The following is a 27,673-nucleotide window of genomic DNA, read 5'->3' on the forward strand; positions in this document are numbered from 1 at the left end:
TGCAGGGCAGACGCGGTGGCAAGTTCCAGCCAGGCGGGATGGGGCAGGGGGCGGAGGCAGCGGGAAGAGAGGTGAGGCGGGCGCGAGTGTGGTTGACGAGCAGCCCGGGCGTGACCACGTGCAACCAGCTGCCACAGTGCAGCTGCTGTCTCAAGCTCTGTCCAGTATGACTTCACCTGGTGCTCGGGGCGGTCCTGCGGGCTGTCCTTCATGCCGTCGCCATTACAGATCGTGACCTGGACACACAGGGTTCACGTCTTACCCCAGGCCACTCTGCTGAAAAGTGGCAGCTCCAAGATTTGAACCCGGGGTCCTAGTTACTGTGCTGGTTTGCTCCTTCAGCTAAAAACGTGTGGAAACAGCGCTTTGCAGGGCTTGTGTTTTCTTATCCATCCAGGATAAGGCTAAGTGGCATGATTTATACTAAGGCCTAAATTATAGGTACTCAGGGGTCTTCAAAATATTCATGGAAAATGTGTATTATGAAAAAAACTACATATGGATTTTAAAGTTTTCTGCATCAGCATAAACCTATCTTTTAATTCAATTTTCCACGAACTTTTTGAAGTACCCTCATGTTTCTGTTGCGTTCTGTCATGATCGGTCCCTCAAGGACATGCTGTTTAAAGACTTGTCCCAAAGCCGCTTTCCGGGGCAAACTCTGGCAGTTCTGGGAGTTCTGTGAATTGTGTTCGCAGGGCAGAGCAGACGCCAGCGCCAGCGCCAGTGTGTGATTTCAGCATCAGAAATCAATGTTGGTTGAATTCAGCATAGGAAGGCTGAGCAGGGGCTCACAAGAGAGAGACACCATGGTCTGAGCCGCTGCCACGCCTGGACAGGCTACGTAAGACTCTCCGAGCTGCTTCCCGGAAATGCGAACGAGGCGCTTTGTAGAGGCACACAGAGCGCTGTGGTGAACTGTCTCAGAGCATTCACAGTCCTCGGAGAGTCGTGAAAGCACACGAACACATGGATAAGTGTGCAAAGCTGAGGGGAGGGGCTGGCACCATGGCGTAGTGGGTAAAGCCGCCACCTACAGCCCCAGCATCCTATATGGGTGCCAGTTCAAGTCCCAGCTGCTCCACTTCCCATCTAGCTCCCTGCTAATGCGCATGGAAAGACAGTGGAAGGTGACTCAAGTGCCTGGGCCCCTGCTACCCACGTGGGAGACCTGGAGGAAGCTCCTGGCTTCTGTCTGGCCCAGTTCTGGCCGTTGTAACCATTTGGGAAGTGAACCAGAGGGTGGAAGACCTCTCTCTCTCTCTCTGCCTCTGCCTTTGCCTTTGCCTCTCTGTAGCTCTAACTCTCAAATAAATAAATGAATCTTAAAAAAAAAAAAAAAAAAAAAAAAGAGCCTAGGGTTTATTCCAGGAAAAAGGAGCTGCAGAAGTCGTGTGGTTAGGAAACCTGACATGTGTGATGCATTGCAAGAAGGCTAAGAAGACCTTCCTATAAATTTAGTAAAGCAATTACATAAGCAAGTAGCATTTTTAAATAGGCCAGAGTCAGTGGTTCTCTATTTGTACAGTACATTTATAGCCAATAAACAACACTTAAACTTCTTCAAAAATTTTATTTACTAATTTATTTGATAACTGAAGACAGAGATCTTCCATCTGCTAGGTCAGTTTCTAAATGCCTGCAACAACTGGGGCTGGGTCAGACTAAAGCCAGGAGCCTGAAAATCAATCTGGGTGTCCCACATGGGTGCCAGGGGCCCAAGTACCTGAGCCATCGCCTGCTGCTCCCAGTGTACATTAGCAGGAAGCTGGAATTGGAAGCAGAGCCAGGACTCAACGCAGCACTCGATATGGGATACGAGTACTCCAAATAGTATCTTACCTTCTGTACCAAATGCTTGTCTAAAACTTAGGCTTTTAAGAAAATGATTTTCCCCATTTAAATGCTGATGACAAGCCCAAGTTCCTTCATTCAATTAATTAAAATCACAAACCCTTAAATTTTCTAAAATGCACTGAATACCTTAAAAAGCTTATAGAACATGCAAATTATCACAATGATTACAGAAATTATAACATTTTAAATTGCTGGTATCATGGATTTAATAGTTCATCTGTCTAGTATTACTCACATATGTGTTTTAATTTTTATTTTTATTCTTTCCTGGAGTTTCTATTTCTGTTTAGAACTGCAATTAATAGTCACATAGATCCCCCTTTCTTGTCACCTGCTGATTAAACTTAGACTGGTTGAAGTAGCAAAATCTTTTTCAAATTTTTTATTGCAGTATTTTATCTAAACATTATTTGAAAGGCAGAGAAACAGAGGAGAGAGAAAGAGAGACAGAGACAGACAGACATACAGAAACAAAACTTCCATCCACTGTTTCATTCCCCTAAATGTCCACCACAGCCAGGGCTGGCCCAGGCTGAAGCCAGGAGCCTAGAACTCAATAAATTTCCCACCTGGCAGGAATGCGTGTCCTTGAACCATCACCTGCTGCCTCTCAGGGTTTGCATTAGCAGGAAGCTGGAATGGAGGTGGAAGAGCTGGGACTGAGCCCCAGGCACGCTCACATGGGATGCAGGCATCTCAGTCAGTGTCTTAACCTCTGCCAAATGGCTGCCCCAAATCGCAGACTCTGGGCTACAAAATAACTCATGCTTGGCTGGGCTACTGGACCTCATAACTCAAACCCTCACAGTTAGCTCTTAGGCCGAACTCTTGTCAAAATAAAGTCTCTCCTCTGATGTTACGGAACTTTGAAATCCCTTCTAAATTCGGTTCAATTTTGAGATTTAACACCAAAGACCACATGAATTTTTCAAAATTTGCATTCCCCACCCCCAGAGTCCTGCCATTATTGTATACTGTGTTCTATTGGTGTGATTGACAATTGAGGTATATTTTACTGGTCCCTCATGGTAACTACAGGACCATTGAACCCGTGCTGCTCAAAGTGTGGTCCAGGGACTAGCAGCATCAATAGTATGTGGGATGCAGAACCCCAGCCTCACTTCAGACTGACTGACCCGAAACCACTTTTGAACAAGACCTCTGTGTGTCCATCTGCAGATGAGGGGTTGGGCATTCCTCTCTGAAATATGCATTTAGTTTATCGTCTTGCTCCCTCTTTCCTTATAGTTCGAGGTTCATCAAAACTGCTAAGATTTTTCTGCTGCATTGACAGAGAGGATGGGGCCAGGAAAAGAATCCTGAGAAATCCAACACTCATGGAGCCAGTAGATGAGAAGGAAAATTAGGAGAAAGCCAGAATTTTATCGTCATGGAAGTCCAAAGAAACAGCCCTACCAGGACCCATTTGAATTTCTATTTACTAATTTATTTGAAAGGAGGCAGTGGGATGGAGGGGGAGATCTCTCCTATGCATTGGTTTATTCCCCAAATGCTGACAATAGCCGGGGCTGAAGCCAGGAGCCTGAAACTCAATCTGGCTCTACCTTTGGCCATCACCTGCAGCCTCCCAGGATGTGTATTAGCAGGAAGCTAGAATGGGGAAAGGAGCTGGGACTTGAACCCAGGCACTCCAGTGTGGGGTGTTGGTGTCCCAAGTAGTAGTTTAACTGTCACACCAAACACCTGCTGTCCAGGGCACTTCTTGTCAGCTTCTCGTTGGATGCTGTTGAGCCCATAGTGACTTAGCCAGTGTCCTTGCTGTGGCTGTTCTGGGCAGCAACTTAGCAATGAAGAATGGATGCTGTCTAGGACAAGCTGGAGAAGTTCCAAGGGATATGGTCACAGAGGTTTCTCCTGGACCCTTGCAAGGACTGATGGTCCCACTAGGGTGCTGGGCCAAGGCAGGCTTATTTGCAGAATTCACTCACAGAAAGGTAGGGTAGGAGGCAACAGTCTGTTAGTGTTGCACTTCCTTTGGAGGGGAGGTTGGGGGTGTGGAGGGAAGGGATGATGACAGCCTGAGTACACTTACTTGTAAAGCAGAGCTCAGCTGCTCTACTTCAGATCCAGCTCCCTGCAGATGCGCCTGGGAAGACAGTGGAGGATGGCACAAGGACTTGGGCTGCTGCCACCCATGTAAGAGACCCAAACGGAGCTCCTGGCTCCTGGTTTTGATCTGGACCAGCCTTGACTGTAGCAGTTCACTGCTGGAGCGAACCAGCAGATGGAAGCTCGCTCTCTCTCTCTCTCCCTCTCTCTCTCTCTCTCTTTTCCCTTTCAAATAAACCTTAATTTAAAATAAGAGTATAGCTTTTCTACAACATGGTACTTCATGCACTTTCCTGCTAACATAACCTAGTGGTTTGAATATTGTTTTGTTTTGTTTTGTTTTGTTTTTGACAGGCAGAGTTAGAAAGAGAGAGAGAAAGGTCTTCCTTCCATTGGTTTACCCCCCAAATGGACACTGTGGCTGGCGCGCTGTGGCTGGCGCATTGCGGCGATCCGAAGCCAGGAGCCAGGCGCTTCCTCCTGGTCTCCCATGTGGGTGCAGGGCCCAAGCACTTGGGCCATTCTCCACTGCCTTCCCGGGCCACAGCAGAGAGCTGGACTGGAAGAGGAGCAACCGGGACAGAATCCGGCACCCCAACTGGGACTAGAACCCAGAGTGCCGGTGCTGTAGGTGGAGGATTAGCCAAGTGAGCCACGGCGCCGGCCTGAACACTGTTTTCAAAAGTCCTTGGCTGAAAGAGTGGGTGAGATCTGGCCCTCTACTGCTGGAAGTGTAACTTAATCCAAGACCCTCCTGGAAGGCTGTTTTGGTTTTTGCAGAATTGTGCCTGTTAGCGATTGATCTAGCTAGGGAATGAGGAAAGCACAAAGCAGGAATGTTCTAGAAAGTACCTATACTGACTAGGACAAACTGACCTCAATAGTGTATTTCTTAGCTTCAGTCTGTTAATAGATTTTATTTTCATAAGCGTTTTCCTATTAGCCAGAAATCCTGGGTAAGTGGATACATTGCTGTATATTTGGTGGTTTGAGGCTGTTAAATTTTGCGCTGGTCTGTGTGTGTGCCATCTCTTTAGAGCTGGTTAGAAGCAGCACATTTCCCTTATGACGTTATTCTCCGTGCCCTGTGCCGAGACGAGGAGGGAGTTTATAGAGACACCTGGTGGCTGAGAAGGTGAAGTACCCTGGCTTTGTTACAGGATAAAAGACTTGAACTGTGTCCAAAATTTCTTTTGTGCCTGAAGAATCCATTCTTTCCTCTAATTCTGTTAGTAAGATTGCAGTTACATCTTTTAAAAAATAGACTTTTTTTTTTTTAGATTATTTTTAGCGCTTCCAGTCTGTCTTTCCTAAAAAAAAAAAAAAATCAACAGGTGAATGGATGCCAAAATTCTCAGTGATAGACACAGGCCACATTCTCCTGCGATATGTTTAGAAGTCAGAATTAATGTATGCAAATATCAAAAATTTATATACAGGAGCAGTGTTACTGGTTTTCTCTGTTCTTTTAGCCTTCAGTTTGACTCCAAAAGGCACTGAAAAGAGCTTTGGATGCAGGCCCTCAGCCAGGCCTGGCCTGTGTGTGGTCAGTGGCCGCTGTCCCCCTCGCCACTCCCGTCCGTGTAGTCCTTTGTGGCTGCTCTGGTCTCCTTTCATTCAGTTCAAGTGTTTGGAGCTTTGGACAATGGCAATGCTGTGTGCGAATAGGATGTTACAATGTGGCTATGAGGAAATAATTTGGGAATCTCCCAATTCGTTGCTCATGACCCCACCTCTTCCCAAACAGGCTCCCCAGAAACAGGTGCCTAAGTCCCTTGCTAGGGTTTGAATGCATCCCCTGGAAGTTCACCTGTTGGAAACTGAATGCCCCCAAATGCACCTGTTGATGGTGTCTGGAGGTGGCAATTCTGAGTATGGGTGCCCTGATGGCATCAGAGAGCCGAGCTGACACTCAGCCACGTGACGTGTGGCAAGGAGAGCCCCTCAACGCATGCCGACGCTGTGCCCCGGGACTGCCCAGCCTTCCACCGCTAGGAGAAAGGAGTCTTGTTCTCTGTGCATTATTAGCCTGGGGTTCTCTGTTAACAGTGGCAGGAATCAGACGAAGACATCGCCCATCCCAGCACAGCCGCTCTGGAACGCACTGCCCAGGATGACCGTGGGGAAGGTGGTGAGAGGTGGCAGGGGGCAGGGGAGGTGATGGAGGAGAATGTTGTGCTGGGGGAGAAAGCCCCTTCTCCCTTCTTTTCTGGTTTAACACTTTAGTTCCCACCTACCAGGCCCAGCCCAGGAAGTGGGGGTGGGACCGTGGGGACGTGCTGCTTTTCAGGGAACCCCTGGCTGTTGGGGAAGTTGGAGACCGTAGCTCCCAAATAGCCTGGGAAGGGTCTCAGTTTGCTTTGCAGGGGGGCTGTCTCTCTGTTCCCCCTCTCCCGCCCCTTCCCGAGGACTAAGAAGAGAAGAGCTGCCCCTCCTGCCCCTCCTGCCCCTCCCAGCTTGTCACTCCAGGCTCTTACCTTGTCATCAGAGAGGTGGTGACCACTGACCGCAGGGAAAGGCTGTGCAATCGCAATGGTCGGTCTGCTAGGAAGAGAGGAAGCAGCGCCGGTGGGCTGAGAAAGGACCAGAAGCTCAAGAGCCTTGGTGGCCTCACAAGACCAGAATCACTCAGCACCCAGTGAAGAAAGACCCCAGAGAGAGCGGAATCCACTCCCCCGCCACAGCTGCGTAGAGTTTTGTGACTTTCAAATGCATCCCCTTGGGAGATTGCAACGAGCATAGCCTGTGCCCTCGGACAAAGCAAGACATCAGAGCCGGCTACAGTCCCCAGATCATTCACCTGGATGGGTCAGATGCCCGGGATGATGTGTCAGCCTGACCCAGAAAATGCTGCGGCCCCTACCGCCTGCTCACGTCTCTTCAGGAAATTGGCGCTCATGCTGGTGACTTAATGGACCTCTTTTTACCAGTGGTGGCTTGGCCGACTCTTGGAGCCTCGATGGTTTAGCAGGGGGCATCACATTCATGTTCACTGAGAGCCTGCTCTGTGCCAAGTCTGTGCTGGGTTTTCTCGGTTTCTCTTAAATCCGCACAATGACTATTTTGGGTAAGTGTTACAATCGGCACATTTACAAATGAGAACATGAGATTCTGAGAAACTGTTAGTACTCACATAGCTAGTTAAGTGGGGGTCCCAGGACTTGAACCTGGACCCCAGGACGAGTCCTGTGTCCTCACGTCCTTTCTGTCGTATTAAGTCTGCGGAGACAGGAGGAGATCCCTACAGATGCTACTGATTGATCTTGGTGGTCGCTCCCCTCGTTTGAGGCACAGGCTACGCACAGAAAATGAACGCACTGAATGTCAATGTTGATAAGGAAGTTTGCTTTGGCATGGGTTAAACTAGAAGACAGCTGTAGACTCACAATGTAAGCCTGGATATCGTACTCTGGCCATGAGTGCTGGAACAAGATTTGGTAAACTTGCGAATCACAGGACATAGTTCCATCCTTCTTTGTCTGAGAGTGGGTCTTGCTCCACTTTTTAATTCTTTTCTCATTCTAGCTAGTGGTCATGTATACAACCAGTGAGTACCCTCTTTGTATCCAGGAGTCAAGCACAGAGCGAGACCAAGACCCCCTCTCTTGGAACTTCATTTCCAGTAGGGAGGGTGACAATAAACAAGACAGATGGATAGACACGTCCGCCGGTCACAAGTGGGAGGAGACAGTAAAGCGAAGCAAGCGGAGAGAGAGTCAGGGAGGGCTACTCCATGTAGGGTGGGCAGGGAAGGGTTTCTGCTGAGTGGTGTTGGAGCTGACTCAAGAAGGAAGAGAAAGAGAGAGCCAAGGGCGCCCCAGGCAGAGGCGACGGAGAGCGCCAAGGCCGTGAGCAGGAGTGGTGCCTCATGCTTGTGGAACAGCAAGGAAGCCAGCATGACTGGAACAGAGTAAGCAGGATGGGGGGTTTTGAGATGGGACCCCAGAGGGGACGTGGTGTCTCTCGGTGTCGCTGGCACCAACCTGAGCTCTTACTCTGAGTAGAACAAGAATCCACTGGAACAGGCTGAGCAGGTGGTGACGCCAGCAGCTGTGTGTCCCAGTGACCACCTGACCCCTACGTTTGGACCACGCTGGCTGTGAGTGGGCAAACCCAGGGGAGCAGATGGAGGTCGGCGAAGGTTTGGACCAGCGAGACAGTGGTGAGGGCAGTGAGAGGTGGCTGCAGTCCACGTACGCAGTGAAGGGGCAACAGCAAAAACTTGCACACAGAGCAAGTGTGAGGGGTTGGAGCCCTGCCTCCACCTGAAGGCTGTGGCTGTGTATGGAGACAGGCCCTTTAGTGATGGCTCAACGAGGTCACTAGGGCGGGACCTAACCTAGTCTGATGGGTGTTTGCAGAAGAAGAGGAAAACTCAGGACACAGGAACACAGCAGGAAGACGGTCATCTGCAACCACAGGAGAAACCGGCCACGCTGCACCTTAAACTTGCACTTCAGCCTCCAGCACCAGGAGGGAATGCATTTAAGTCACCCGGTCCATGGTGTCTTGTTGTGGCAGCTGGCACTCCTCCCTGGGCTGTGTGTGAGGGAGAGGGGCATCCAGGACGGCATCCAGGAATTTGATCTGTTTCAAGTCAAGGTTGGAACAACTCACGAATTGGGCATCTCCTGCAGGACTCTCAGAGGTGCTGAGAGAGATGGCCCCACTCGTTTCACTAGGAAGAGTTCTGAGCCCATGGCATGTGGCTCACATCGCCAGAACACATGGCCAGAGAGTGAGATTCGACATTTGCAGTAACAAGAGGAGGACTCGGGCCCGTGTTGCGCTACAGCAGGTGAAGCTGGCTGCTTGCACACCAGCATCCCATATCAGAGCGCCGGTTCAAGTCTCCCCTGCTCCCCTTCTGATCCGGCTCCCTGTTAATGCACCTAGGAAAGTAGGAGATGATGGCCCAAGAGCTTGGGCCCCTGCCTCCCATGTGGGAGACCTGGATGGAGCTCCTGGCTCTTGCAGCCATTTGGGAAGTGAACCAGCAGAGAGATCTTTCTTTGTTCTCTCTTTCTCTCTGTCACTCTGCCTTTCAAATAAATAAACCTTACAAAGCAGGGAAGGTGGACCTTGGCCTCCATGTCACGTGGCCAAGGAGCAGGGACACTTTCTGGGGCCTGAGCACCTGAGATACAGAGCCCACTGCACCTGTTTCCCCAGGAGCCCCCTCCTCTTTCTCTTCCTGAATCCGTTCTGTTCTGGTCTAAACTACATCTCCCTAGCCAAATGGATGTGGTTAGAAACAAAATGATGCCCTGGGACTCTCTGCCCCAACAAAGGATGGCCTGCCATCGATTTCTTTCTTTTTAAATTTATTTACTTGAGGGTGTGTTTGTGAGAGAGAGAGAGAGAGATTGATTGATCTCACCTTATCCACTGGTTAACACCCCAAGTGCCCGCAATGACTCCAGCTTGGGGCCAAAGCCAGGAACTGGGACCTAAATCCTCGTCTCCCACCTGAGTGGCAGGACCGCAGTCACTGGAGCCATTGCTGCTCATTACTCCCAGGACCTGTGAAAGCAGAAAGTCTGAGTCAGGAGCCAAAGCCAGATGTGGAACCCAGGTACTGCAATGTGTGATGCGAACATCTTAACTGGTGTCTTAACCACCAGGCCAAATGCCTGCCTCCTCTACCTACTTCTGTAAATAAAACCGGACTGGAACTTGGCCATGCTCATTCAGTTTGCCTGTAGCTGCTTTCACAGCACTCTGGGGAAGAGTGGCTGCGACAGGGACCAGATGGCCTGCAAAGCTGAAAACATTTACTATCCAGTTCTTTACAGAAAGGGTTTGCCAAGCTCTGTGATGGATTTAGATGGGGTGACTCGCAAAGTGGATAAGAGGATTAAAAACACTACCGCGAAAGTAACTAAGTAAATCAATCAACCGGCTGTGGTTGGACAATATTGATGCTGTGGTAAAAAAGGAAATGGCGGACGGGCTAGTCTCCCACTTGCAGCACCTGATGCTGGTCAGACAAAACAAGTCTCCTCCAACCAGGTCCATCAAGAGCATGGGTGAGACAGAGATGTGGGGAGTGGGAGCCGAGGTAAATAGTTGTGAAATTGCGGCTATAGGTTCCATGCACATGGATAGGAGATTTTTAGTTCCTGCGAGACATTGCTTCACTTTAATGATCACTTATTTACCACTTGTTTGGCCAGGCTCTGTTTTTAGGGTTTCATGTGTTAACTCAGTTAGTCCTCCCAGGGTAGGCACTGTTATAACACTGTCTCCATTTTATAGATAAAGAAACTGAGGCACAGAGATGTTAAGTAACCTGCTCAAAGTTACACAGCTACCAAGTAGTGAGGCTGGACTTGAATCCAAGCCTTTTTTTTTTTTTTTGACAGGCAGAGTGGACAGTGAGAGAGAGAGACAGAGAGAAAGGTCTTCCTTTGCCGTTGGTTCACCCTCCAATGGCCACCGCAGCCGGCGCATCGCGCTGATCCGATGGCAGGAGCCAGGTGCTTCTCCTGGTCTCCCATGGGGTGCAGGGCCCAAGCACTTGGGCCATCCTCCACTGCACTCCCTGGCCCCAGCAGAGAGCTGGCCTGGAAGAGGGGCAACCGGGACAGAATCCAGCACCCCGACCTGGACTAGAACCTGGTGTGCCGGCTCCGCAAGGCGGAGGATTAGCCTAGTGAGCCGCGGCGCCGGCCATTTTTCAAAGGAAGACACAGAAATGGCCAAGAGTTGTGTGGGAAAGTGTTCATGACCATAATCACCAGGGGAATACAAGTCCAGAGCCCAGTGAGGTGTCCTTCCACTGCCACTGGACAGACAATAACAGATGCTGGTGAGGACGCTGAGAAAAGGAAACCCCGGCACACTGTTGGTGGAGCTGTCCATCAGTACAGCCACCGTGGAACACTGTATGGTGGGTCCTCAAACAACTGGAAGTGGCATCATATCAGGGTCCAGCCATCCCACCACTGGGTATACATGCAAGGGGCGTGGCATCGGCCTGTCACAAAGACATCGGCACTCCCATGTGCATGGCAGCACCCACGGTTCACAATGGCCAGGAAATGGAAGCAACAAAGGGTCCATCCACCAACGCATGGATAAAGCAAGTGCCCTAAATACACACGCTAGGCCTTAAAAAAGGATGGAATTTTTTTCCATTGCAGCAACATGGATGGAACTGGAGGTCATAATGTTAAGCAAAATAAACCAAACACAGAAATAAAAGTATCACGTGAGCTCACTCACATGTGGAGTATAAAAAAGCTGATCTCGCAGAAGCTGAGGCCAGTGTTGGTTGTCAGAGGCTGGGGAGAGTAGGAAGTAGGGAGGGATGAGGAAAGGTGGGTTAACGGGTGCTAAGTTACAGTTACATAGGAGTAAGAAGTTCCCTTGCACAACAGTGACTAGAGAGAGCCATAGTGTACTGCGTGTATATGCAAATGTTCGTTTATTTTTAGCTATTTCAAATGTGGAGAGAGAGAAACAGAGAGAGAATGAATGTTCTCCCATCCAATGGTTCACTCCCCAAAGGCCCCAAAAAACCAGGGATGGGCCAGACCAAAACCAGCAACCTGGAACTCCATCCTGTCTCCCTCGTGGGGAGCAGGGTCTCCCTTGTGGGGAGCAGGGTCTCAAGCCCTTGAGCCATTGCCTGCTGCCTCCCAGGTTGCATTAGGAAGCTGGATTGAAAGCAGAACTGGCATTCTGATATGGAATGTGGGCATCCCAAGCAGTGACATGACCCACTGTACCACAGTACCCACTCTGTGGGGAGCAACTGAGACTAGACTAAGTTACTGGAATTAAGACTTATTCTATGCATCTGCTCTCCCACAATATGGCGCTGGGAGAGGAGTAAACAGCTTCTACACAGCTGCCTCTCACCAACTTGACAAGCTGCAGGAGCTGCTCCTGATTGGAGGAGAGCAGCATACTCGGCATGTGGGTAGCAGAGTTGGGATTGGTGGAAGAGGACTATAAAGGAGGAGAGAGACAACATGCACCAGGAACATCCGGATAACATCTGACCAGCCCCCGAGAGAGCTGGCCGGCGGTGTGCCGCTCCCCCGCGGAAGTGGGGAAAGTGGCAGGGGGAGCCGCCCTTCCACGGAGGTGGAAGGGTCGGCAGCCAACCCGGGAAGGACCAGCAGTAAACCCAGGAAGGGCCAAGCAGACAAAAGAACAGCGCAGGGTCCTGTGTCGTTCCTCCACGAATGGGGGAGCGACACCACTCCATATAGATATTTTTAATAACAATAAAAAATAGGATTTTTGAATGTTTTTTTGCCATAAAGAGATAATGTTTTAGGAGATATGTTTACTGTGATTTGGACAGTACACGACATATACATGTATCAAAACATCACATAGTATCCAATAATGTATATTTTTTTATGTATCAGTTAAACTTCCTTAAAAAAGATGAAGCATCGGATCAGCGCGGTGCGCTGGCCGCAACGCGCTGGCCGCGGCGGCCATTGGAGGGTGAACCAACGGCAAAAGGAAGACCTTTATCTCTGTCTCTCCCTCTCACTGTCCACTCTGCCTGTCAAAAAAAAAAAAAAAAAAAAAAAAAAAAGATGAAGCAACTTGCTTTTCTTGATTAAGATGAGAAAGAAGTAAAACCCAAAAAATCTGGGGAGTGCTGTCTCAGTGCCAGCCCCTCTGGCTTGGTCTTGCAACCCTGATCCCAAAGGGCGAAGGAATTGGGAGAGATCCCCTTTAAAGGAGCTCTGAGTGTTTATATTTCAAGACTCATGCCCACAATGCATCCAGGATGTGTGGACAGTAGATCCACAGGCCCGGAGGCTCCTGGGACATCTCCTGCAATTTCATGCAGTTACAAACCATGGCTAGCAGCCGGCGTGGCTCTGATGAGCAGGACAGCCCTCCTCTCCTGCCAGGAGTTGACGCTCCTGGGGAGGCTGAGGGTCTCTGGTTGGCTCCTGGTTTCCCATGTGGGTCAGACTGAGGTCCCACCTGCCCTGGGCGGAGTGGAGCAGCATTTCCAAGTTCCTCAAGGTACGCTCTGCGTGCTTTCCTGAGTCTCCTCACTCGCTGTCCTGGTGCTGTGGAGGGGGCAGCTTGCGGAGAGCCAGGGCAAAAGGGCTGCCTCTCTGGATAACCACACCTCTATGGGGAAGTTCCTTTTCTCTCTGGGGCTCAGCGTTTGCATATGTAAACGGAGTGAGCTCGGCTAGATGGCCTTTAAGGGCTCTTCATGGGTTCTGCTTCTATACTCCATGAAACGCGCCAAAGATCCATGCTGTATGAATTTGCAAAAGGGAAAAACCCTTTCCAAACCTGGCATTTGATTTTTTGCAATTTTTGTACGTGGACGTGTAACAGAATGAAGGTATTTATTCTTCCAACCCCCTTGGCTGCTGGGAAGAGCGTCTTTTAGCAAAATAATTCACTGGGTTTCTTTGTCAAACAGGAGCTCTTTTCCAAGCAATGTCTGTGCTGCCATCATCCTCCTGGAATGGAGCCAAGAATTTCCCCAAGAGGCTGGACCCCAGTGGGCACAGGTCCTCCACAACGGCTTCAACCACAAAGAGGGAAGGAGGGACCTGGAGGGTGGGAGAGGGGTAGGAAGGAAGGGCAGATCATACAACCCAAACCTGCAAGATGAAGGAGGGAACTGGCAGACACGTCCTCCGTACGCCCGTGTGCCTGCGGCCTGCAGATAGCCTGTGTCCTCCCAGCGCTCACACCAGGTGACCCTGCAGTTATGGGAGCGTGTGTAACACATGACCACTGTGTGAACCCAGCCTCTCTCTCTCTCTCTCTCTCTCTCTCTCTCTCTGCCTGGATGGATCCTTTTTTTCTTCTTCACTGTGCCTTTCTGTATTTTCTCATTTTTCTAGAATAGGCCTGTATGGCTTATGGGATAAAAATTGTACTTAAGAAATAGTGTGATCTTACAGAATGTGCCTAATGTCCTCGTGTCACATTCTGAGAGCAGACAGGTGTCTCAAGATTGGGCTACAGGGTTTGGCTGCCAGCCACCCAGCCATGGCCTCAGTGCCACCTGTCTGTGAGTTCGTGACAAGGGACTGATGCTTCTCAGAAGGGCAGATGGCAAAAGGACCAGTGGGCTCTCCAGAAACCACCCGAACGCTGGGTCCCTTGGGTGATGATGTCACACAGCTACAGCGAAATGCTACCCAGAGTCTCTATTCAAGTGCCCAGCAGACTTCAGTGGCTGGTGGCTCCTTCAAGCTGAGTTTATATGGCAACAGCTATGACCAGTCCTGATTATTGGGCGCTATCAGGAAATGTGATGAACTTGGGAGACACAACATCTCTGGACTGCTGAGGCTTATTAAAATTGTCTCTCCATTGTCTGAGCAAGGGCACATTTTAGGAAGTCACTCCAAGGCTATCGAACCCTAAACAGTGAGTTCAACTGACTTCTCCCACGTAATGTCCTGGGAGCTGTGGAACCCCCGGCTCTCTTTTGGTGAAAGGTTTGGCGCAGACTGGGAGGCAGTGATTGGCCGAAGGTGAGCAGGCCCCACCTGGTGGTTATTTATAGAGTGACCCAGAGAGGAGTTTGCTTTGTGGTCATCAACATCTTTGCTCTAAAAGGCAAAATATCTCCCCAAAGCTTTGGTTTAATTTGGTCTGCATTAGCATTGAGAGTTGCACCATTTTAAAAATATATTTATAATATAGATGTTTATAAGTGACCAACAGGGGCGGTCTTCTGGTTCGGCTGTAGCATGAGGCAGGCCACGCTGCAGCCCCGGACCTCAGTGGGCTCCTGTGCTGCAGGAGCAGGCATTCGACTCAGATTCAAAGATCCCTTCAGCCTCTGGGACTGCAGAGTGGCGCAGTTGTTGAAGGAGGTCTGAGCGTGGGCACCAGGAGCTGTGTCATTTGATGAGTGAGTCAGACCCGGCCTGGGGAAAATAACATCTTCACAATCAACACCAGGGAAGAGGCGATTAAGAACCACACGTAGCTGATGGCTCGAGTGTCTTGTTCCAGGCTGCCGGTCTATTCCTGAAGAGGGCCGGGTGACTCATCAGAGGGCTGTAACCTGATGAGCGAGAGCTCTCCAATTTCCTGGCTCCGATTCCAGGCAACCAAATTATCTTAATTTGGTTTTCCAAGGCACAGGGAGGGCCAGACCCGAGTTCCCAGACTACATTAGCAATTGGAAATCAACGTTCTTTTGTGGGAGCAAAATTAGATCACAGATGAGAAATGACTGAATTACATAAAGTGCTTTCGAATGCGGGCCCCGTCCTCTCCAGCAGTGTCACTGATCCTGGCTATGAGTCATCCTCATGCTGATTTGGTTAGCCTGTGGACCATTTTGCTGGGTTTTTTTCGGAGCTGGTAAATCCTGAGTGGTTTGGTAAAAGCAGAATTTCTGGACCGACAAAGCTGATGAGAGAGGACAGTCGCTAAGATCTCTGTGGTGCGTTCTGATGCACCTACAGGACAGCAGTAGCTGTGGGCTGGAGGGAATGTTTTGGTCCATCGTTCAGGAAGGGTCACAGAAGCAGGTCCAGATTAACGGGCTAGCAAGGGTTTGGGCTGGCAGTCAGACCTGGGTGCTCAAACTCCAAATCCAGTTCACCTGGTCGCTGCTTTTCAAGGGGTTAAGTTCTCTCCCACTCAACACAGCACCCCCCACAGACCCACTCCCACGTGTTTGCTGTGCAAGATTGATGCCCAGTGGGACAACCAGGGAAGTGACCCGAGGCAGAGGAGGAGAAGAAACCCAATGCCCCTCTGTTCTGGAGCTCCCGGAGCTGTTTCTCTTCCTCCCTTCCGATGCTGCTGGAAGTGCCCGAGGTCTTTCTGGATCTGTTGCGCTTCCCTGGCCTCAGCTGCAGTCCACTTTCTCCCACTCTGTGTAGCTGGAGTCTCCAGGTTCCAGGTATACCCTCCCCCCCGCCCCACCCGCAGCACTCCCAACTCCTGCCCCTGCCTTCTTTTCTTTGGTCTGGGTGTTCCTGCTGAGGATGACCTAGGGTCCCTCAACTGGACTGGCTCCCCCACAGCTGCCCTGCTGGTACCCCCTCACCCTGGGCTCCAGGTGGCTCAGCTACTGGAGCTGCGGGTCTCGGGTTACCCAGAGGGGAGGGGGGGAGGGCAGGCGTCTGGGTCTCAGGACCTCTGTCCAGCATGCAGTGCAAGCCTGAGCTCTCCATCTGCGGCACAGAGACCCCGGCAGCCCCTTCCCACTCACAGAGGGACCTAGATGACCACGCTGCCCGCCCGCCTGCCTGCCTGGGACTTCACAGAGGCTCAAGACAAAGATGAACCGGCTCCACTCCTGCATCTCCTTGTGCTGGGTTTACTTTGTGGCTTCCAGACTGAGAGGTGAGACGGGGTGGCATGGAACCCTCTTGGCCATTTCTTTGGTGAGAGGTGGGGTGGGGCAGGAGACAGAGCAGATGATGGCGGTGCACAGAAGGGTTCCCTGCTTCTTGTGTGCTGGTCTGGGCGGAGCATGCCGGGAAGACAGCTCCTCCACTGACCCGCGGTGGCTGGTGCTGGGCCATCTTCTGAGGTTCTTTGCCTGGAAATAAAGACGCTCTGGTTGTTGACCACACTCCCTCTTTCTGAGCAGCTGTGGAAACAGCAGATGGAAAATACGCTCAGAAGTTGTTTAATGACCTTTTTGAAGATTATTCCAACGCTCTTCGTCCGGTGGAGGATACGGATAAAGTTCTGAATGTCACACTGCAGATTACACTGTCTCAGATTAAGGACATGGTGAGTCGCCTGTGGCGGGGGCTCTGGGGAGCACTTCTTGGAGCTCTCCGAAGGGAATCTCTAGACTGGGACTAGAGAGGGAAGGAGAGCAGACAGCTCTGTGTGCAAGCTGGTGGGAGGGGAACACCGTGGGCAGAAGCCTTCTGCAAAGTTAATTCAGGTCATTGAGTGTTACCTGATCGTGGTCAGTCTTATTCAATCCAAAGAAAGGTGGTGCTGCGTGTTGTGTGAGTCCATTGATATGAGATGTTCCCAGCAGGAAAATGTGTAGAGGCAGAAAGTAGAATGGTTACAGAGGGCAGAGGAGACAGGGGTGGGGAGGGGAATGGTCAGTGACCTCTTAACAGGTATGGGTTACCTTGTCAGGGTGCTTAAAATGTCCTTGAGTTGGGGGATAGTGATAGTTACACTAAATTATAAATGTACTAGAAGCTGCTGAATTCTGCACCTCTAAAATAGGTAAAATAAAGGACTGCATGTCTTATGAATTTAATCTCAATTTTTTAAAAACTGAAAGAGGGCATTTTACGATGCCATAGCTTATTTAGTGATTATATGTGTTTAATTATACAAAGTTAAGAAACATGAAAGATTTTTCTTCCGTACATGCTAGCTATTTCCTGACTTTCTCTTTCAAGTGTATCATTAGTTGACCGGTTTTCAGAGAAATTTGTAGAGTTGACCCATGAAAAGTTCTGAAGACTTAAACACTTGTCTACATGCTGAACAGGAAATCAAGAAGGCAACAATACGGTCTTGGCAGTCAATTAAGGGCATCAAATAAAAAAGCTCTCTCTTATTCCCTGGAAATAGATAAGTGTTCTTGATATTTCTATTATGAAGAGCAAGTGTCCTAGATGGGGGCCCTTGGTGGAGATGACTCCTGGATAAAGCGACATCTGCGTTCATTGTGCAGGATGAAAGGAACCAAATCCTGACGGCCTATTTGTGGATTCGTCAAATCTGGCACGACGCGTATCTCACGTGGGACCGTGACCAGTATGATGGGCTGGACTCCATCAGGATCCCCAGCGACCTGGTGTGGAGGCCCGACATCGTCCTGTACAACAAGTAAGTGCACGTAGGAACGGTGGCTTCTCAGGCGTGAACTTGCTGATTTGGCAAATTTAAACACAGTGAAGAAGGAATATTTAAAACATACGTGAAGTTAAGTATATATTTTTAAAGATTTTATTTATTTATTTGAGAGGTAGAGTTACAGACAGTGAGAGGGAGAGAAAGGTCTTCCGTCCACTGGTTCACTCCCCAGATGGCTGGAGCTGTGCCAGTCCGAAGCCAGGACCCAGGAGCTTCTTCCAGGTCTCCCACGCAGGTGCAGGGGCCCAGGGACTTGGGCCATCTTCTACTGCTATCCCAGGCCAAAGCAGAAAGATGGATAAGAAGAAGAGCAGCTGAAATTAGAACCAGCGCCCATATAGGATGCTGGCACCACAGGTGGAGGATTAACCTACTGTGCCACAGCGCTGGCCCCAGAAGTTAAGTATTAATCCATGTTCATAGGCCTTGAAAGAAGGTTTATAAAATCTGGGATAACATAAAAGCCTACAGCTAGGAGACCTCCACATTCAGTCTACTCCCTCCCCTTTCAGGTGAGTTAGTTTGTTAGCCTGCCATAACAAAGTACTACAGATGGGGTGATCAACAGAAATTGTACTTCTTGGTTATTACTTATTTTCATTATATTTGAAAGGCAGAGAGACAGAGAGGAAATCTTCCATCCATTGTCTCCAAATGCTCTCAAGAGCCGGCACTGGTCCAGGCTGAAGCCAAGAGCTGGCACCTCAATCCAGGTGTCCCCCTTGAGTGACAGGGACCCAACCACTGAGCCACCACTGCTGCCTCCCAGGGTGCGCACTTGCAGGAAGCTGGGATCGGAAGTAGAGCAGGTGCTCAAACCCAGGCCCTCTGATATGGGCTGTGGGGTTTCTAACAACCGTCTTCACTACACCGGATACCCGCCCCTGAGCAACAGTGGTTTGTTGCATCTCTGCTCTGGAGGCAGGAGTAACGTGAGGAAGCATTGCCAGTGTTGGGCAATGTGAGGGAGCCGCGTTCTGTGCCTGCCCCAGCTCCTGGCAGTTTGCTGACATTTCTGGCCCTCCTGGAGCTGTGGAAGCACAATTGTGATCTGTGCTTTTCATATCCTTGTGGGATTCTCTCTGTGTCTTTCTGTGTTCAGACTTCCCCTTTTATAAGGACATCAATGATATTGGATTAGGTTCACTCTACTCCAGCAAAAATTCATTGTATCTTTTTTTTTTTTTTTTTTTTGACAGGCAGAGTGGACAGTGAGAGAGAGAGACAGAGAGAAAGGTCTTCCTTTTTGCCATTGGTTCACCCTCCAATGGCCGCCGCGGCCAGTGCGGTGCGGCTGGCGCACTGCGCTGATCCCAAGGCAGGAGCCAGGTGTTTCTCCTGGTCTCCCATGGGGTGCAGGGCCCAAGCACTTGGGCCATCCTCCACTGCACTCCTGGGCCATAGCAGAGAGCTGGCCTGGAAGAGGGGCAACCGGGACAGAATTCGGCGCCCCGACCGGGACTAGAACCTGGTGTGCTGGCGCCGTAAGGCGGAGGATTAGCCTAGTGAGCCGCGGCGCTGGCCAAATTCATTGTATCTTAATTAACTGTATCTGCAATGATCCTAGTCTCAAATAAGGTCACCCTCTGAGGTGGTGGGGTCGGGGGGGTGGAGTTCAGCATATTAATTTTCCAGGGATGCAATTCGACCCCGAAACGGGGGTACTCACTGTCCAAGATCACATTTGGTAACAATGAGCCCTGGACTTTGTGTGGAACGGAGCACGCTTCCATCAGGGTACACCAACCGGCCCTCTCCTGTCAGAGCAAGGACTGTGTTTCCCAAACTGTACCATCAAATGAATCAGCAGGGATCTTGCTCCAACGCAGATTCTGCCTGCTGTTCTGGTCTTCTTCCGTAAGCTCCACGTGACGGTGCCTCTGGTCCCCGGGCTACACTTGGAGGAGGAGCCAGCTCTCTCTGTCGCGGTTCCAGCTCAGTTTCTCTGCCTGTCATCTAGGGAGCGTCTCCACAGAAGTCTCCATGAGTTGGGAAAATCCTTCTGTGGTCGGAACCATATGAATGGAGGGCAGCTCAGGGGGCTCCCTGTACAGCCTCCTAGCGGGCACGCATTTCCTTTCTGGAAGTGACACTGGGGAGTGGCAGCCTGGATGTCAGGCTCACTCCTCATGCAGAGAGCTCATCCACAGCCCTGGGCCCCCTGGAACCTCGACCCTGAGCCTCCTGTCCGCACCCCGTTTTGAGAGGCCGAGAAGCTTCCGTAGTCTTTCCAACCTGAGATGACATACAAGTATGGGGGCTTCATTTCTCCTCTCTCTCTCTCTCTCTCTCTCTCTCTCTCTCTCTCTCACACACACACACACACATACACACACAGCAAGAAAATAAGCCACACCGTTCTTAGCACCCTCCCGCAGAGTACAGAAGAATGAGCAATCTCCGACAACCCTCCAGAAGTTCTCACAGTTCTTTCTGGGCAGGACCCAGTTCCCCTTCCTGCTTTCGCTGTCTGGGGCAGTGGCCAGTTCTTACTGCAGTGCTTATTCGCAGACGCGGGTGGTAGCCTAAGCCGAGCCGAGCTCAGGGCCCCCTTGTTAAAGATGCCAGTCTCGTGCTCAGGCACTCTCACGACCCCCCTCCGGCTCTGGTCAGTTGCCCTCCCTCCCCTGGCCCCGGCTCCTGGCTCACTGGCCTCCAGCTGCCGCGTGAGCTCTGCTCCACGCCTCTTCCTCACACAGAGCCTTCTCGCCGCGCGGATTAACCAGCCTCATTCTGCTGCTCTGGTGGCCTCCAGGCCTCCCTGCCCTCAGTCCTGGACGTTTCTATTTCTGATTTTCTGCTCCCCTTGCCCTCTCCTTCTCAGTGAAACGTCTCACTGTTCTGCTATTTAGAGAGGCTCTACATGGGGCTGTGGTCGCATGGCAATCGCGTCCCTTTAACCAAGTGAGAAGAGAAGGGCTTTATTGGACGGGGTCAGGAGTCACAGCTGCTGCCTGACCCTGGTCCTTCCAGCTGAATCCTTGGCCCTTCAGAAGCTCCTGATGCCAGATACAGCATCACTGCTTCTCAGACGCTGCCTCAGAACACTGTGGGCCACAGACTGTTGTTGTGTTGTGGTGGTGGTGGTGGTGTGGGGTGGTGGTGGTGTGTGGGGGTGGTGGTGTGGGGTGGTGGTGGTGTGGGGGTGGTGTGTGTGGGGTAGTGGTGTGTATGGGGTGGTGGTGTGTATGGGGTGGTGTGTGTGGGGTGGTGGTATATGGGGTGGTGGTGTGTGTGGGGTGGTGGTGGTGTATATGGGATGGTGATGTGGTGGTGGTGGTGGTGGTGTGTGTGGTGGTGGTGGTATGTGTGGGGTGGTGGTGGTGGTATGTGTGTGTGGGTGGTGGTGACGTGTGTGTGTGGGGTGGTGGTGGTGGTGGTGGTGGTGGTGTGTGTGTGGGTGGTGGTGATGTGTGTGTGTGTGGGGTGGTGGTGGTGATGTGTGTGGGGTGGTGGTGGTGGTATGTGTGGGGTGGTGGTGACGTGTGTGTGTGGGGTGGTGGTGGTGGTGGTGGTGGTGTGGGGGTGGTGGTGGTGGTGGTAGTGGTGGTGTGTGTGGGGTGGTGGTGTCGGGGGGTGGTGTGTGTGGGGTGGTGATGGTGGTGGTGGTGGTGGTGGGGGGGGGGGGGGGTTGGCATGGGGTAGGTGAGTCAGCCTGTTGTGAGCAGGATGCTTCGCCTGTAGATCCACCGCGGGTGCCTGAGTCCACAGTGCTGGACTCGTCAGAGAGGCACCAGGGAGGCGGTGGGCCTGGAAGCCGCTTCATCGGGGGAACAGCTGAATCCCTGATGCTTGGTTTGGAAGCGAGAAGGCCTTAGGAAGACCTCATGGCTACCGTAGACAACGGCAGAGAAAATCGCTCCAGGGGACACAGCCAGAGACAATGGGAAGAAGCTAGACAGAAGATAAGTTCTACTCAGCCAGGGACAAATTCCCTCATATAACTTCAGTCCCGACTTTCCCCACGAGACAATGAGCTCTCGGCAGCGTGATACATGAAGTAGACACGGACTCTTGGTGCCTTCGGGAAGGAATAGGAACAGGGCTCCCAGTGCTGGTGTGCGTGTTTGGTGTGAGTGAGTGTGTGGTGAGCCCAGTGCTTAGAAACAGAGGCTCTGAGGATGCCTGACGTCGTCAGATTGGTGGGAGAGTAAACCACAGACATTTCAAGTTAGTAGCAGAGAGTTACGGATTTTAATGGACAGTTTTAATCTCTGATCTTTAGACCTAGTGAGGAATTGGGCGCCCTACCGTATTAAGGCTTTGTTTAGAATTCAGCTTGCAGGTGGTCTTTCGTAGCTAACCTTAGCTACAGGAGGTGAGGGACAAGATGGCAGGACCCTCAGAAGAGGCTGGAGGTGGGGGTGGGGTGGGGGGAGGACCAGATGCGGAGAATGAGATAACGTTCGCTGTTCCGTTTGGGGGACCAAAGGAACTACCAGGGAGCCGGCCAATGGTGAGAGCACAAAGGCAAAGCGTCAGTCTGGAAAGGAGGTCAGGGCTGGAGACCCCCGAAACCTTCTCCGGCCCTTGTAGAGCTCCTCCAGGAAGAAACTACGGGGGGGAGGGGTCTTCCACAGATCGCCATGACAGCCAGGTCTAGGCAGGGCTGAAGCCAAGATCCTGCAACTCCATCCAGGTCTCGCCCATGGGTGCAGGGGCCCAGGGACTGGGGCCATTTTCCACTGCCATCCCAGGCGCGTTGGCAGGGAGCTGGTGGGAAGCAGAGTGGCTCGATATGGGACTCTAGCATCACAAGTGGTGCCACAGCAGCAGCCCCAAGATGGAGGAGGGGGCTGGCACTGTGGTAAAGCTGCCATCTGCAGTGCCAGCATCCCATATGGGCGCTGGTTCGAGTCCCAGCTGCTCCACTTCTGATCCAGCTCTCTGCCGTGGCCTGGGAAAGCAGCAGAAGATGGCCCAAATCCTTGGGTCCCTGCACCCACGTGGGAGACCTGGAAGAAGCTCTTGGGTCCTGGCTTTGGGTTGGCACAGCTCTAGCTGTTGTGGCTAATTGGGGAGTGAACCAGCAGATGAAAGACCTCAAGACCTCTCTCTCTGCATAACTCTGACTTTCAAGTAAATAAATAAATCTAAAAAAAAAAAAAAAAAAAAAAGGAGGAGCTGATCTCGAGCGGTGGGGAAAGTGGTGATCACCCAGCTGGCAACTGCTGAAGTGCTGGGCGCCCGCAGGGGGAAGCCCTAGGCGGGTGGGGAAGCGGGCGAGCCCTCCCCACCTTCCTCCTCTGACCTGCAGGGCCGACGACGAGTCTTCGGAGCCAGTGAACACCAACGTGGTCCTCCGCTACGACGGGCTCATCACCTGGGATTCGCCCGCCATCACCAAGAGCTCCTGCGTGGTGGACGTCACCTACTTCCCCTTCGACAACCAGCAGTGCAACCTGACCTTCGGTTCCTGGACCTACAACGGCAACCAGGTGGACCTCTTCAATGCCCTGGACAGCGGGGACCTCTCGGACTTCATCGAGGATGTGGAATGGGAGGTTCACGGCATGCCCGCCGTGAAGAACGTCATCTCCTACGGCTGCTGCTCCGAGCCTTACCCGGATGTGACATTCACCCTCCTGCTGAAGAGGAGGTCCTCCTTCTACATCGTCAACCTCCTCATCCCCTGCGTCCTCATTTCTTTCCTGGCGCCCTTGAGTTTTTATCTCCCAGCAGCCTCCGGGGAGAAGGTCTCCCTGGGAGTGACCATCCTGCTGGCCATGACTGTATTCCAGTTAATGGTGGCCGAGATCATGCCGGCCTCAGAAAATGTCCCCCTCATCGGTGAGTTTAAATGTCTTACACGTGAAACCTAGCATGGTAGTGACTGGAGTCGAGTGGGCATTTATTTATTTATTTATTTACTTAAGTATTTATTTGAGGGGAGGAGACAGACAGATGCACACACACACACACACACACAGAGCTGGAGCACTCCCATTTATTGGCTTACTCCTCCAAGTGCCTGTAACAGCCAGGTGTGGCCTGGGACAAAGCCAGGAACTGGGAACTCAATCCAGGTTTCCCACGTGGGTGGCCGGGACCCAATTACTTGATCCATCACTACTGCCTTCCGGGGCGGGTCTTCATTAGCAGGAAGCTGGAGTGAGGAGTGGAGTTGGCAGTCAAACCCAGGTGCTCCAATATGGTGCATGGGTGTCTTAACTGCTAGGCTAAATGCCCATCTCCCTTAAAAATTAAACACACACACACACACACACACACAGAGAGAGAGAGAGAGAGAGAGGTATTTTTAAACTTGTAAAGTTGGACCAACTTCCAACTCAGAATAGGTTGTCACATAATTCACTTGTGTGTGCAGCTGCCATCTCAGAATATAGATATGGCTGTGGGAATCAAAACTAGTCTTACAGTCACTGGGTTTATACAAAAGAGCAAGGAGATGCAGTAGTTTAGAGCAGTGGTCTTTTTAAAAAAATTATTTAATTTATACAAGTTTCATGTATTTCATATGAACAGATTTAGTAACATAGTGATACTTCCCACCCAGCCTCCCTCCTGCCCAGGCTCCAACCCTTCTTCCTCCTAAAGTGGTGGTCCCTGGTCTCACACCTTCAGCCTTACTTGGGAACTCTTGTAAGTGCTGATTCCCAGAGCCCACTGTAGCCCCACTGAGTTAGAAGCTCTGGAGGTGAGGCCTGTCCATCATTTTTTAAATTTTTACTTTTTAAGATTTATTTATTTATTTGAAAAGCAGAGAGGCAGAGGCAGAGAGAGAGAGAGGTCTTCCATCCGCTGGTTCACTCCCCAAATGGCTACAACAGCTGGGGCCGGGCTGATCCAAAGCTAGGAGCCAGAAGCTTCTTCTGGGTCTTCCACATGGGAGCAGTGGGCCAAGCCCTGGGCCATCTTCCACTGTTTCCCAGGCCATAGCAGAGAGCTGGATCAGAAGTGGAGCAGCTGGGTCTTGAACTGCTGCCTATATGGAATGCCAGTGCTGCAGGCAGCAGCTTTACCCACTACACCCAGCCCCAGTGTCTGCTGGTTTTAACAAGCCTCCTGGGTGCCTCTGATGTACTTTTTGTGCCAAAACTGAAAACCACTGACTTGCGAGTTAAGGCTCTGGCTTTGGAGTCAAAGGGGCCTGATCGGAACACTGGCTTCCTCCCAGCTTCCTCGGCCCTACCAGTCGCTCAGTCTGGGTTTCGTCTGCTGAGAAGTCCGTGTACTTGCTGCCTCTCCGTCATTGCCTGGTGCAGATCCTGGCCGGCCGTAAATACGGGGTCCACATGATCGCTTCTATCTGGCCACATTACAAAGGCTTTCTTCTTGGGAAGAGGGGCACCATTGCTAGAAGCATGAGCTGGCTTTTAGAGCCTTGGCGTCTACCCTTTAGCAGAATAACCCTCAGCCTCCAGGGTGTAATAGCAGAGGGAGAGCTTATTAAGGTGTCGATTCCTACATCCAAAGAGTTTGGTTTAGTGCTTTTGGCCAAGATCTGGGGATCTGAGGTGATTCTAAAGTAACCACAATTTCAAAAATCTGCAATAATCCAAAGGGTGGAGTGTAGCCTGAGGCTGCTCCTCTCTATCACCTCCCTGTCGCCAAGGATACCCCTCGGATAGGCCAAGGATCCTTCCTGCTGCCCAGGGTAGCCCTCAGATCCAACCCCTCTGTCTCAATGACTTGTTATTGTGATAGACACTAACCAGGGTCAGACGCTAGACCTAATGTTTTTCCAGTTCTTTAAAGTAATGAGAACTTCCAGAAGACCAAGAGACTTAGACCCCAACAGCAATGGGATGTCATACTGTCCTTTTACTCTCTATGTAAATCCAGTTACCCAAGATTCAGCCATTACTGTGATGGTTTCTGTGGAGATTTCTTCCTTTTTTGTGTCTCTCCTAACAAAACACACACACACACACACACACAAACACAAGAAGGAAATATATCAGCATTTTTATTACCTCTCCCAAGGCAAAAAAAAAAAAAATGATTGACAGGGATGGCATCGAATCATAACCGTGTATGAGGCACACTCACCCCCTCACTGCTCCTTAGCAGGGACGTTGGAGAGCAAGCCGGCACCGTTTCTGCAGAGAGATGCCTCCAGGGAGTTCTGCAGGCACTGCTTGTTCTGTGAAAATAGGAAATGTATCTTCGTAGGCAGGGTACACACAGATCTGCACAGGGCGCGCCCATTATCTTCATCTGTTAAGACAATCCTGTGGATTTTCTTTTTCATCCACTACTGGTGGTGAATTACATCAATAGGTTGTCTGATGTTGGGCCTATTTGTATTCCCGGACAAATTCTTCTTTACCATGAGAGAGCATCATTCTAAGACACCACTGGGTTTTGTAAACTAGTGTTCTTAAAGGACTTTCTCAAATATGTCTATTTATGAAATGGTCTTAATAGTTCATTTCTTGTCACTTTGGGAGTCAAGGTTAAATTGACTTCATAAAATGAACAAGACAGTTTTCCCTTTTTTTCTGTTTCTGGAACAACTTGTGTTGGATATGAATTATCTGTAAAACCCATCTGTAAATTCTTTTGGGCATGGAACCTTTTTGGGGACAAAAGGAGAGGTATTTTATTGATTCCTATTTCTATTCAAGTGTTCTTTCTTCTTGTGCTCCTTTTCACATACTGCCCTGGGAACTTCATCTAAATTATCAAATAGAGTATCCCACAGCAATATAATATTATCTTTTGCTCCCTAAATCTCTATTCTTTCGCTTCCCCCTATTTTCTCTGTCTGTCCCTCTGCCCTCACTTCCTACTCTGAGTGGCTTTATCAAAGCTTTAGCAGTTTTATTACTCTTTTGAAAAGCTGGCTTTTGATTTTGTTCTGCACTTCAAAAATTTGTATCCTTATCTTTGTGGTTTCCTCTCTTAATATCTCCTTTCATGAGCATTTGATTTATACATCCACCTTTTAAGGACTAATAGAGACACAGTGTCTCCCTTGTTATCCAACTGTAATTGGCTTTCATAGTAATGAGGTCTGAAGACAATTCTGACAACTGGTCAAGTTCATTATCTGTTTGTTGAGAATGGAAAGCCGTTTCGCATCATGATCTCAGCAAACATTTACAAACCTTTTGACCTGGAGCCAGGGACAGTGCAGATCACTTTAAATGAATCATCTCACCATATTCCTGTGAGTCAGATACAACTGTCACACCCATTCTGCAGAGCAGGAAGCCGAGGCTTGGCAGGATCATGTATCTTGCTCCAGGTCACGAGACTCGGGGGTGTAACTCAGAAAGTCTGATTTAAAAGTCTACACAAGTGATGGCCAGGGTGCACTACTTTCTTGGAAAACACCAGCCAATTGGTAATGTTTTTATTTTAACTCCAGGCAAGTACTACATCGCCACGATGGCCTTGATCACGGCCTCCACCGCCTTGACCATCATGGTGATGAATATCCACTTCTGCGGGGCAGAGGCCCGGCCGGTGCCTCCCTGGGCCAGGGTGGTCATCCTGAAATACATGTCCAGGATCTTGTTCGTCTACGATGTGGGCGAGAGCTGCCTCAGCCCGCACCAGGACAAGGAGCGGGGCCACCTCCCCAAGGTCTATGGCAAACTCCCCGAGTCTAACCTTCAGACACCCAGGAACAAAACCCTTTCCAGAAAGAAGGAAATGAACAAACTCTTAAAGAATGACCTTGGGGGCCAGGCTGAGAGCCCACCGGACGCCGATGGTTACTGTGCACGGTACAGAGCGCTAACGAGGAACATCGAGTACATCGCCAAGTGTCTCAAAGACCACAAGGCCACCAACTCCAAGGGCAGCGAGTGGAAGAAGGTTGCGAAAGTCATAGACCGTTTTTTCATGTGGATTTTTTTCATTATGGTGTTTGTGATGACTATTTTAATCATAGCAAGAGCAGATTAGTGGGCATTTGACATCTATGGACATAATAATAAACTTCTGTGGCTTACTCCAA

At 50.5% G+C, this 27,673-nt stretch overlaps 1 protein-coding gene across 2 annotated transcripts; it reads left to right on the plus strand.

Moving 5' to 3' along the window:
- On the plus strand, positions 1 to 27,673 carry CHRNA9 (cholinergic receptor nicotinic alpha 9 subunit). 2 transcript variants are annotated; one of them, XM_070068132.1, is made up of 7 exons: positions 1 to 71; positions 699 to 977; positions 16,088 to 16,248; positions 16,499 to 16,644; positions 17,561 to 17,715; positions 23,000 to 23,532; positions 27,080 to 27,673. In XM_070068132.1, exons 3-7 carry the CDS (start codon positions 16,185 to 16,187, stop codon positions 27,619 to 27,621), a joined length of 1,440 nt encoding a protein of 479 aa, XP_069924233.1. In that variant the 5' UTR covers positions 1 to 71; positions 699 to 977; positions 16,088 to 16,184; the 3' UTR covers positions 27,622 to 27,673. The 2 variants fall into 2 exon arrangements, with proteins under 2 accessions (XP_069924233.1, XP_069924232.1); XM_070068131.1 differs by lacking the exon at positions 1 to 71 and adding an exon at positions 15,547 to 15,802 and having other exon boundaries at positions 186 to 977.

The sequence above is a fragment of the Oryctolagus cuniculus genome, chromosome 2 (assembly GCF_964237555.1).
Source record: "Oryctolagus cuniculus chromosome 2, mOryCun1.1, whole genome shotgun sequence".
Lineage (NCBI taxonomy): Eukaryota > Metazoa > Chordata > Mammalia > Lagomorpha > Leporidae > Oryctolagus > Oryctolagus cuniculus.

Excerpts from the sequence above, each read along its gene's own strand:
- CHRNA9 (XM_070068132.1), top strand. The coding sequence starts at position 16,185 with ATGAACCGGCTCCACTCCTGCATCTCCTTGTGCTGGGTTTACTTTGTG. Across the intron at positions 16,249-16,498 it reads TGTGGCTTCCAGACTGAGAG|CTGTGGAAACAGCAGATGGA; the intron begins GTGAGACGGGGT and ends CTTTCTGAGCAG. Across the intron at positions 17,716-22,999 it reads GACATCGTCCTGTACAACAA|GGCCGACGACGAGTCTTCGG; the intron begins GTAAGTGCACGT and ends TCTGACCTGCAG.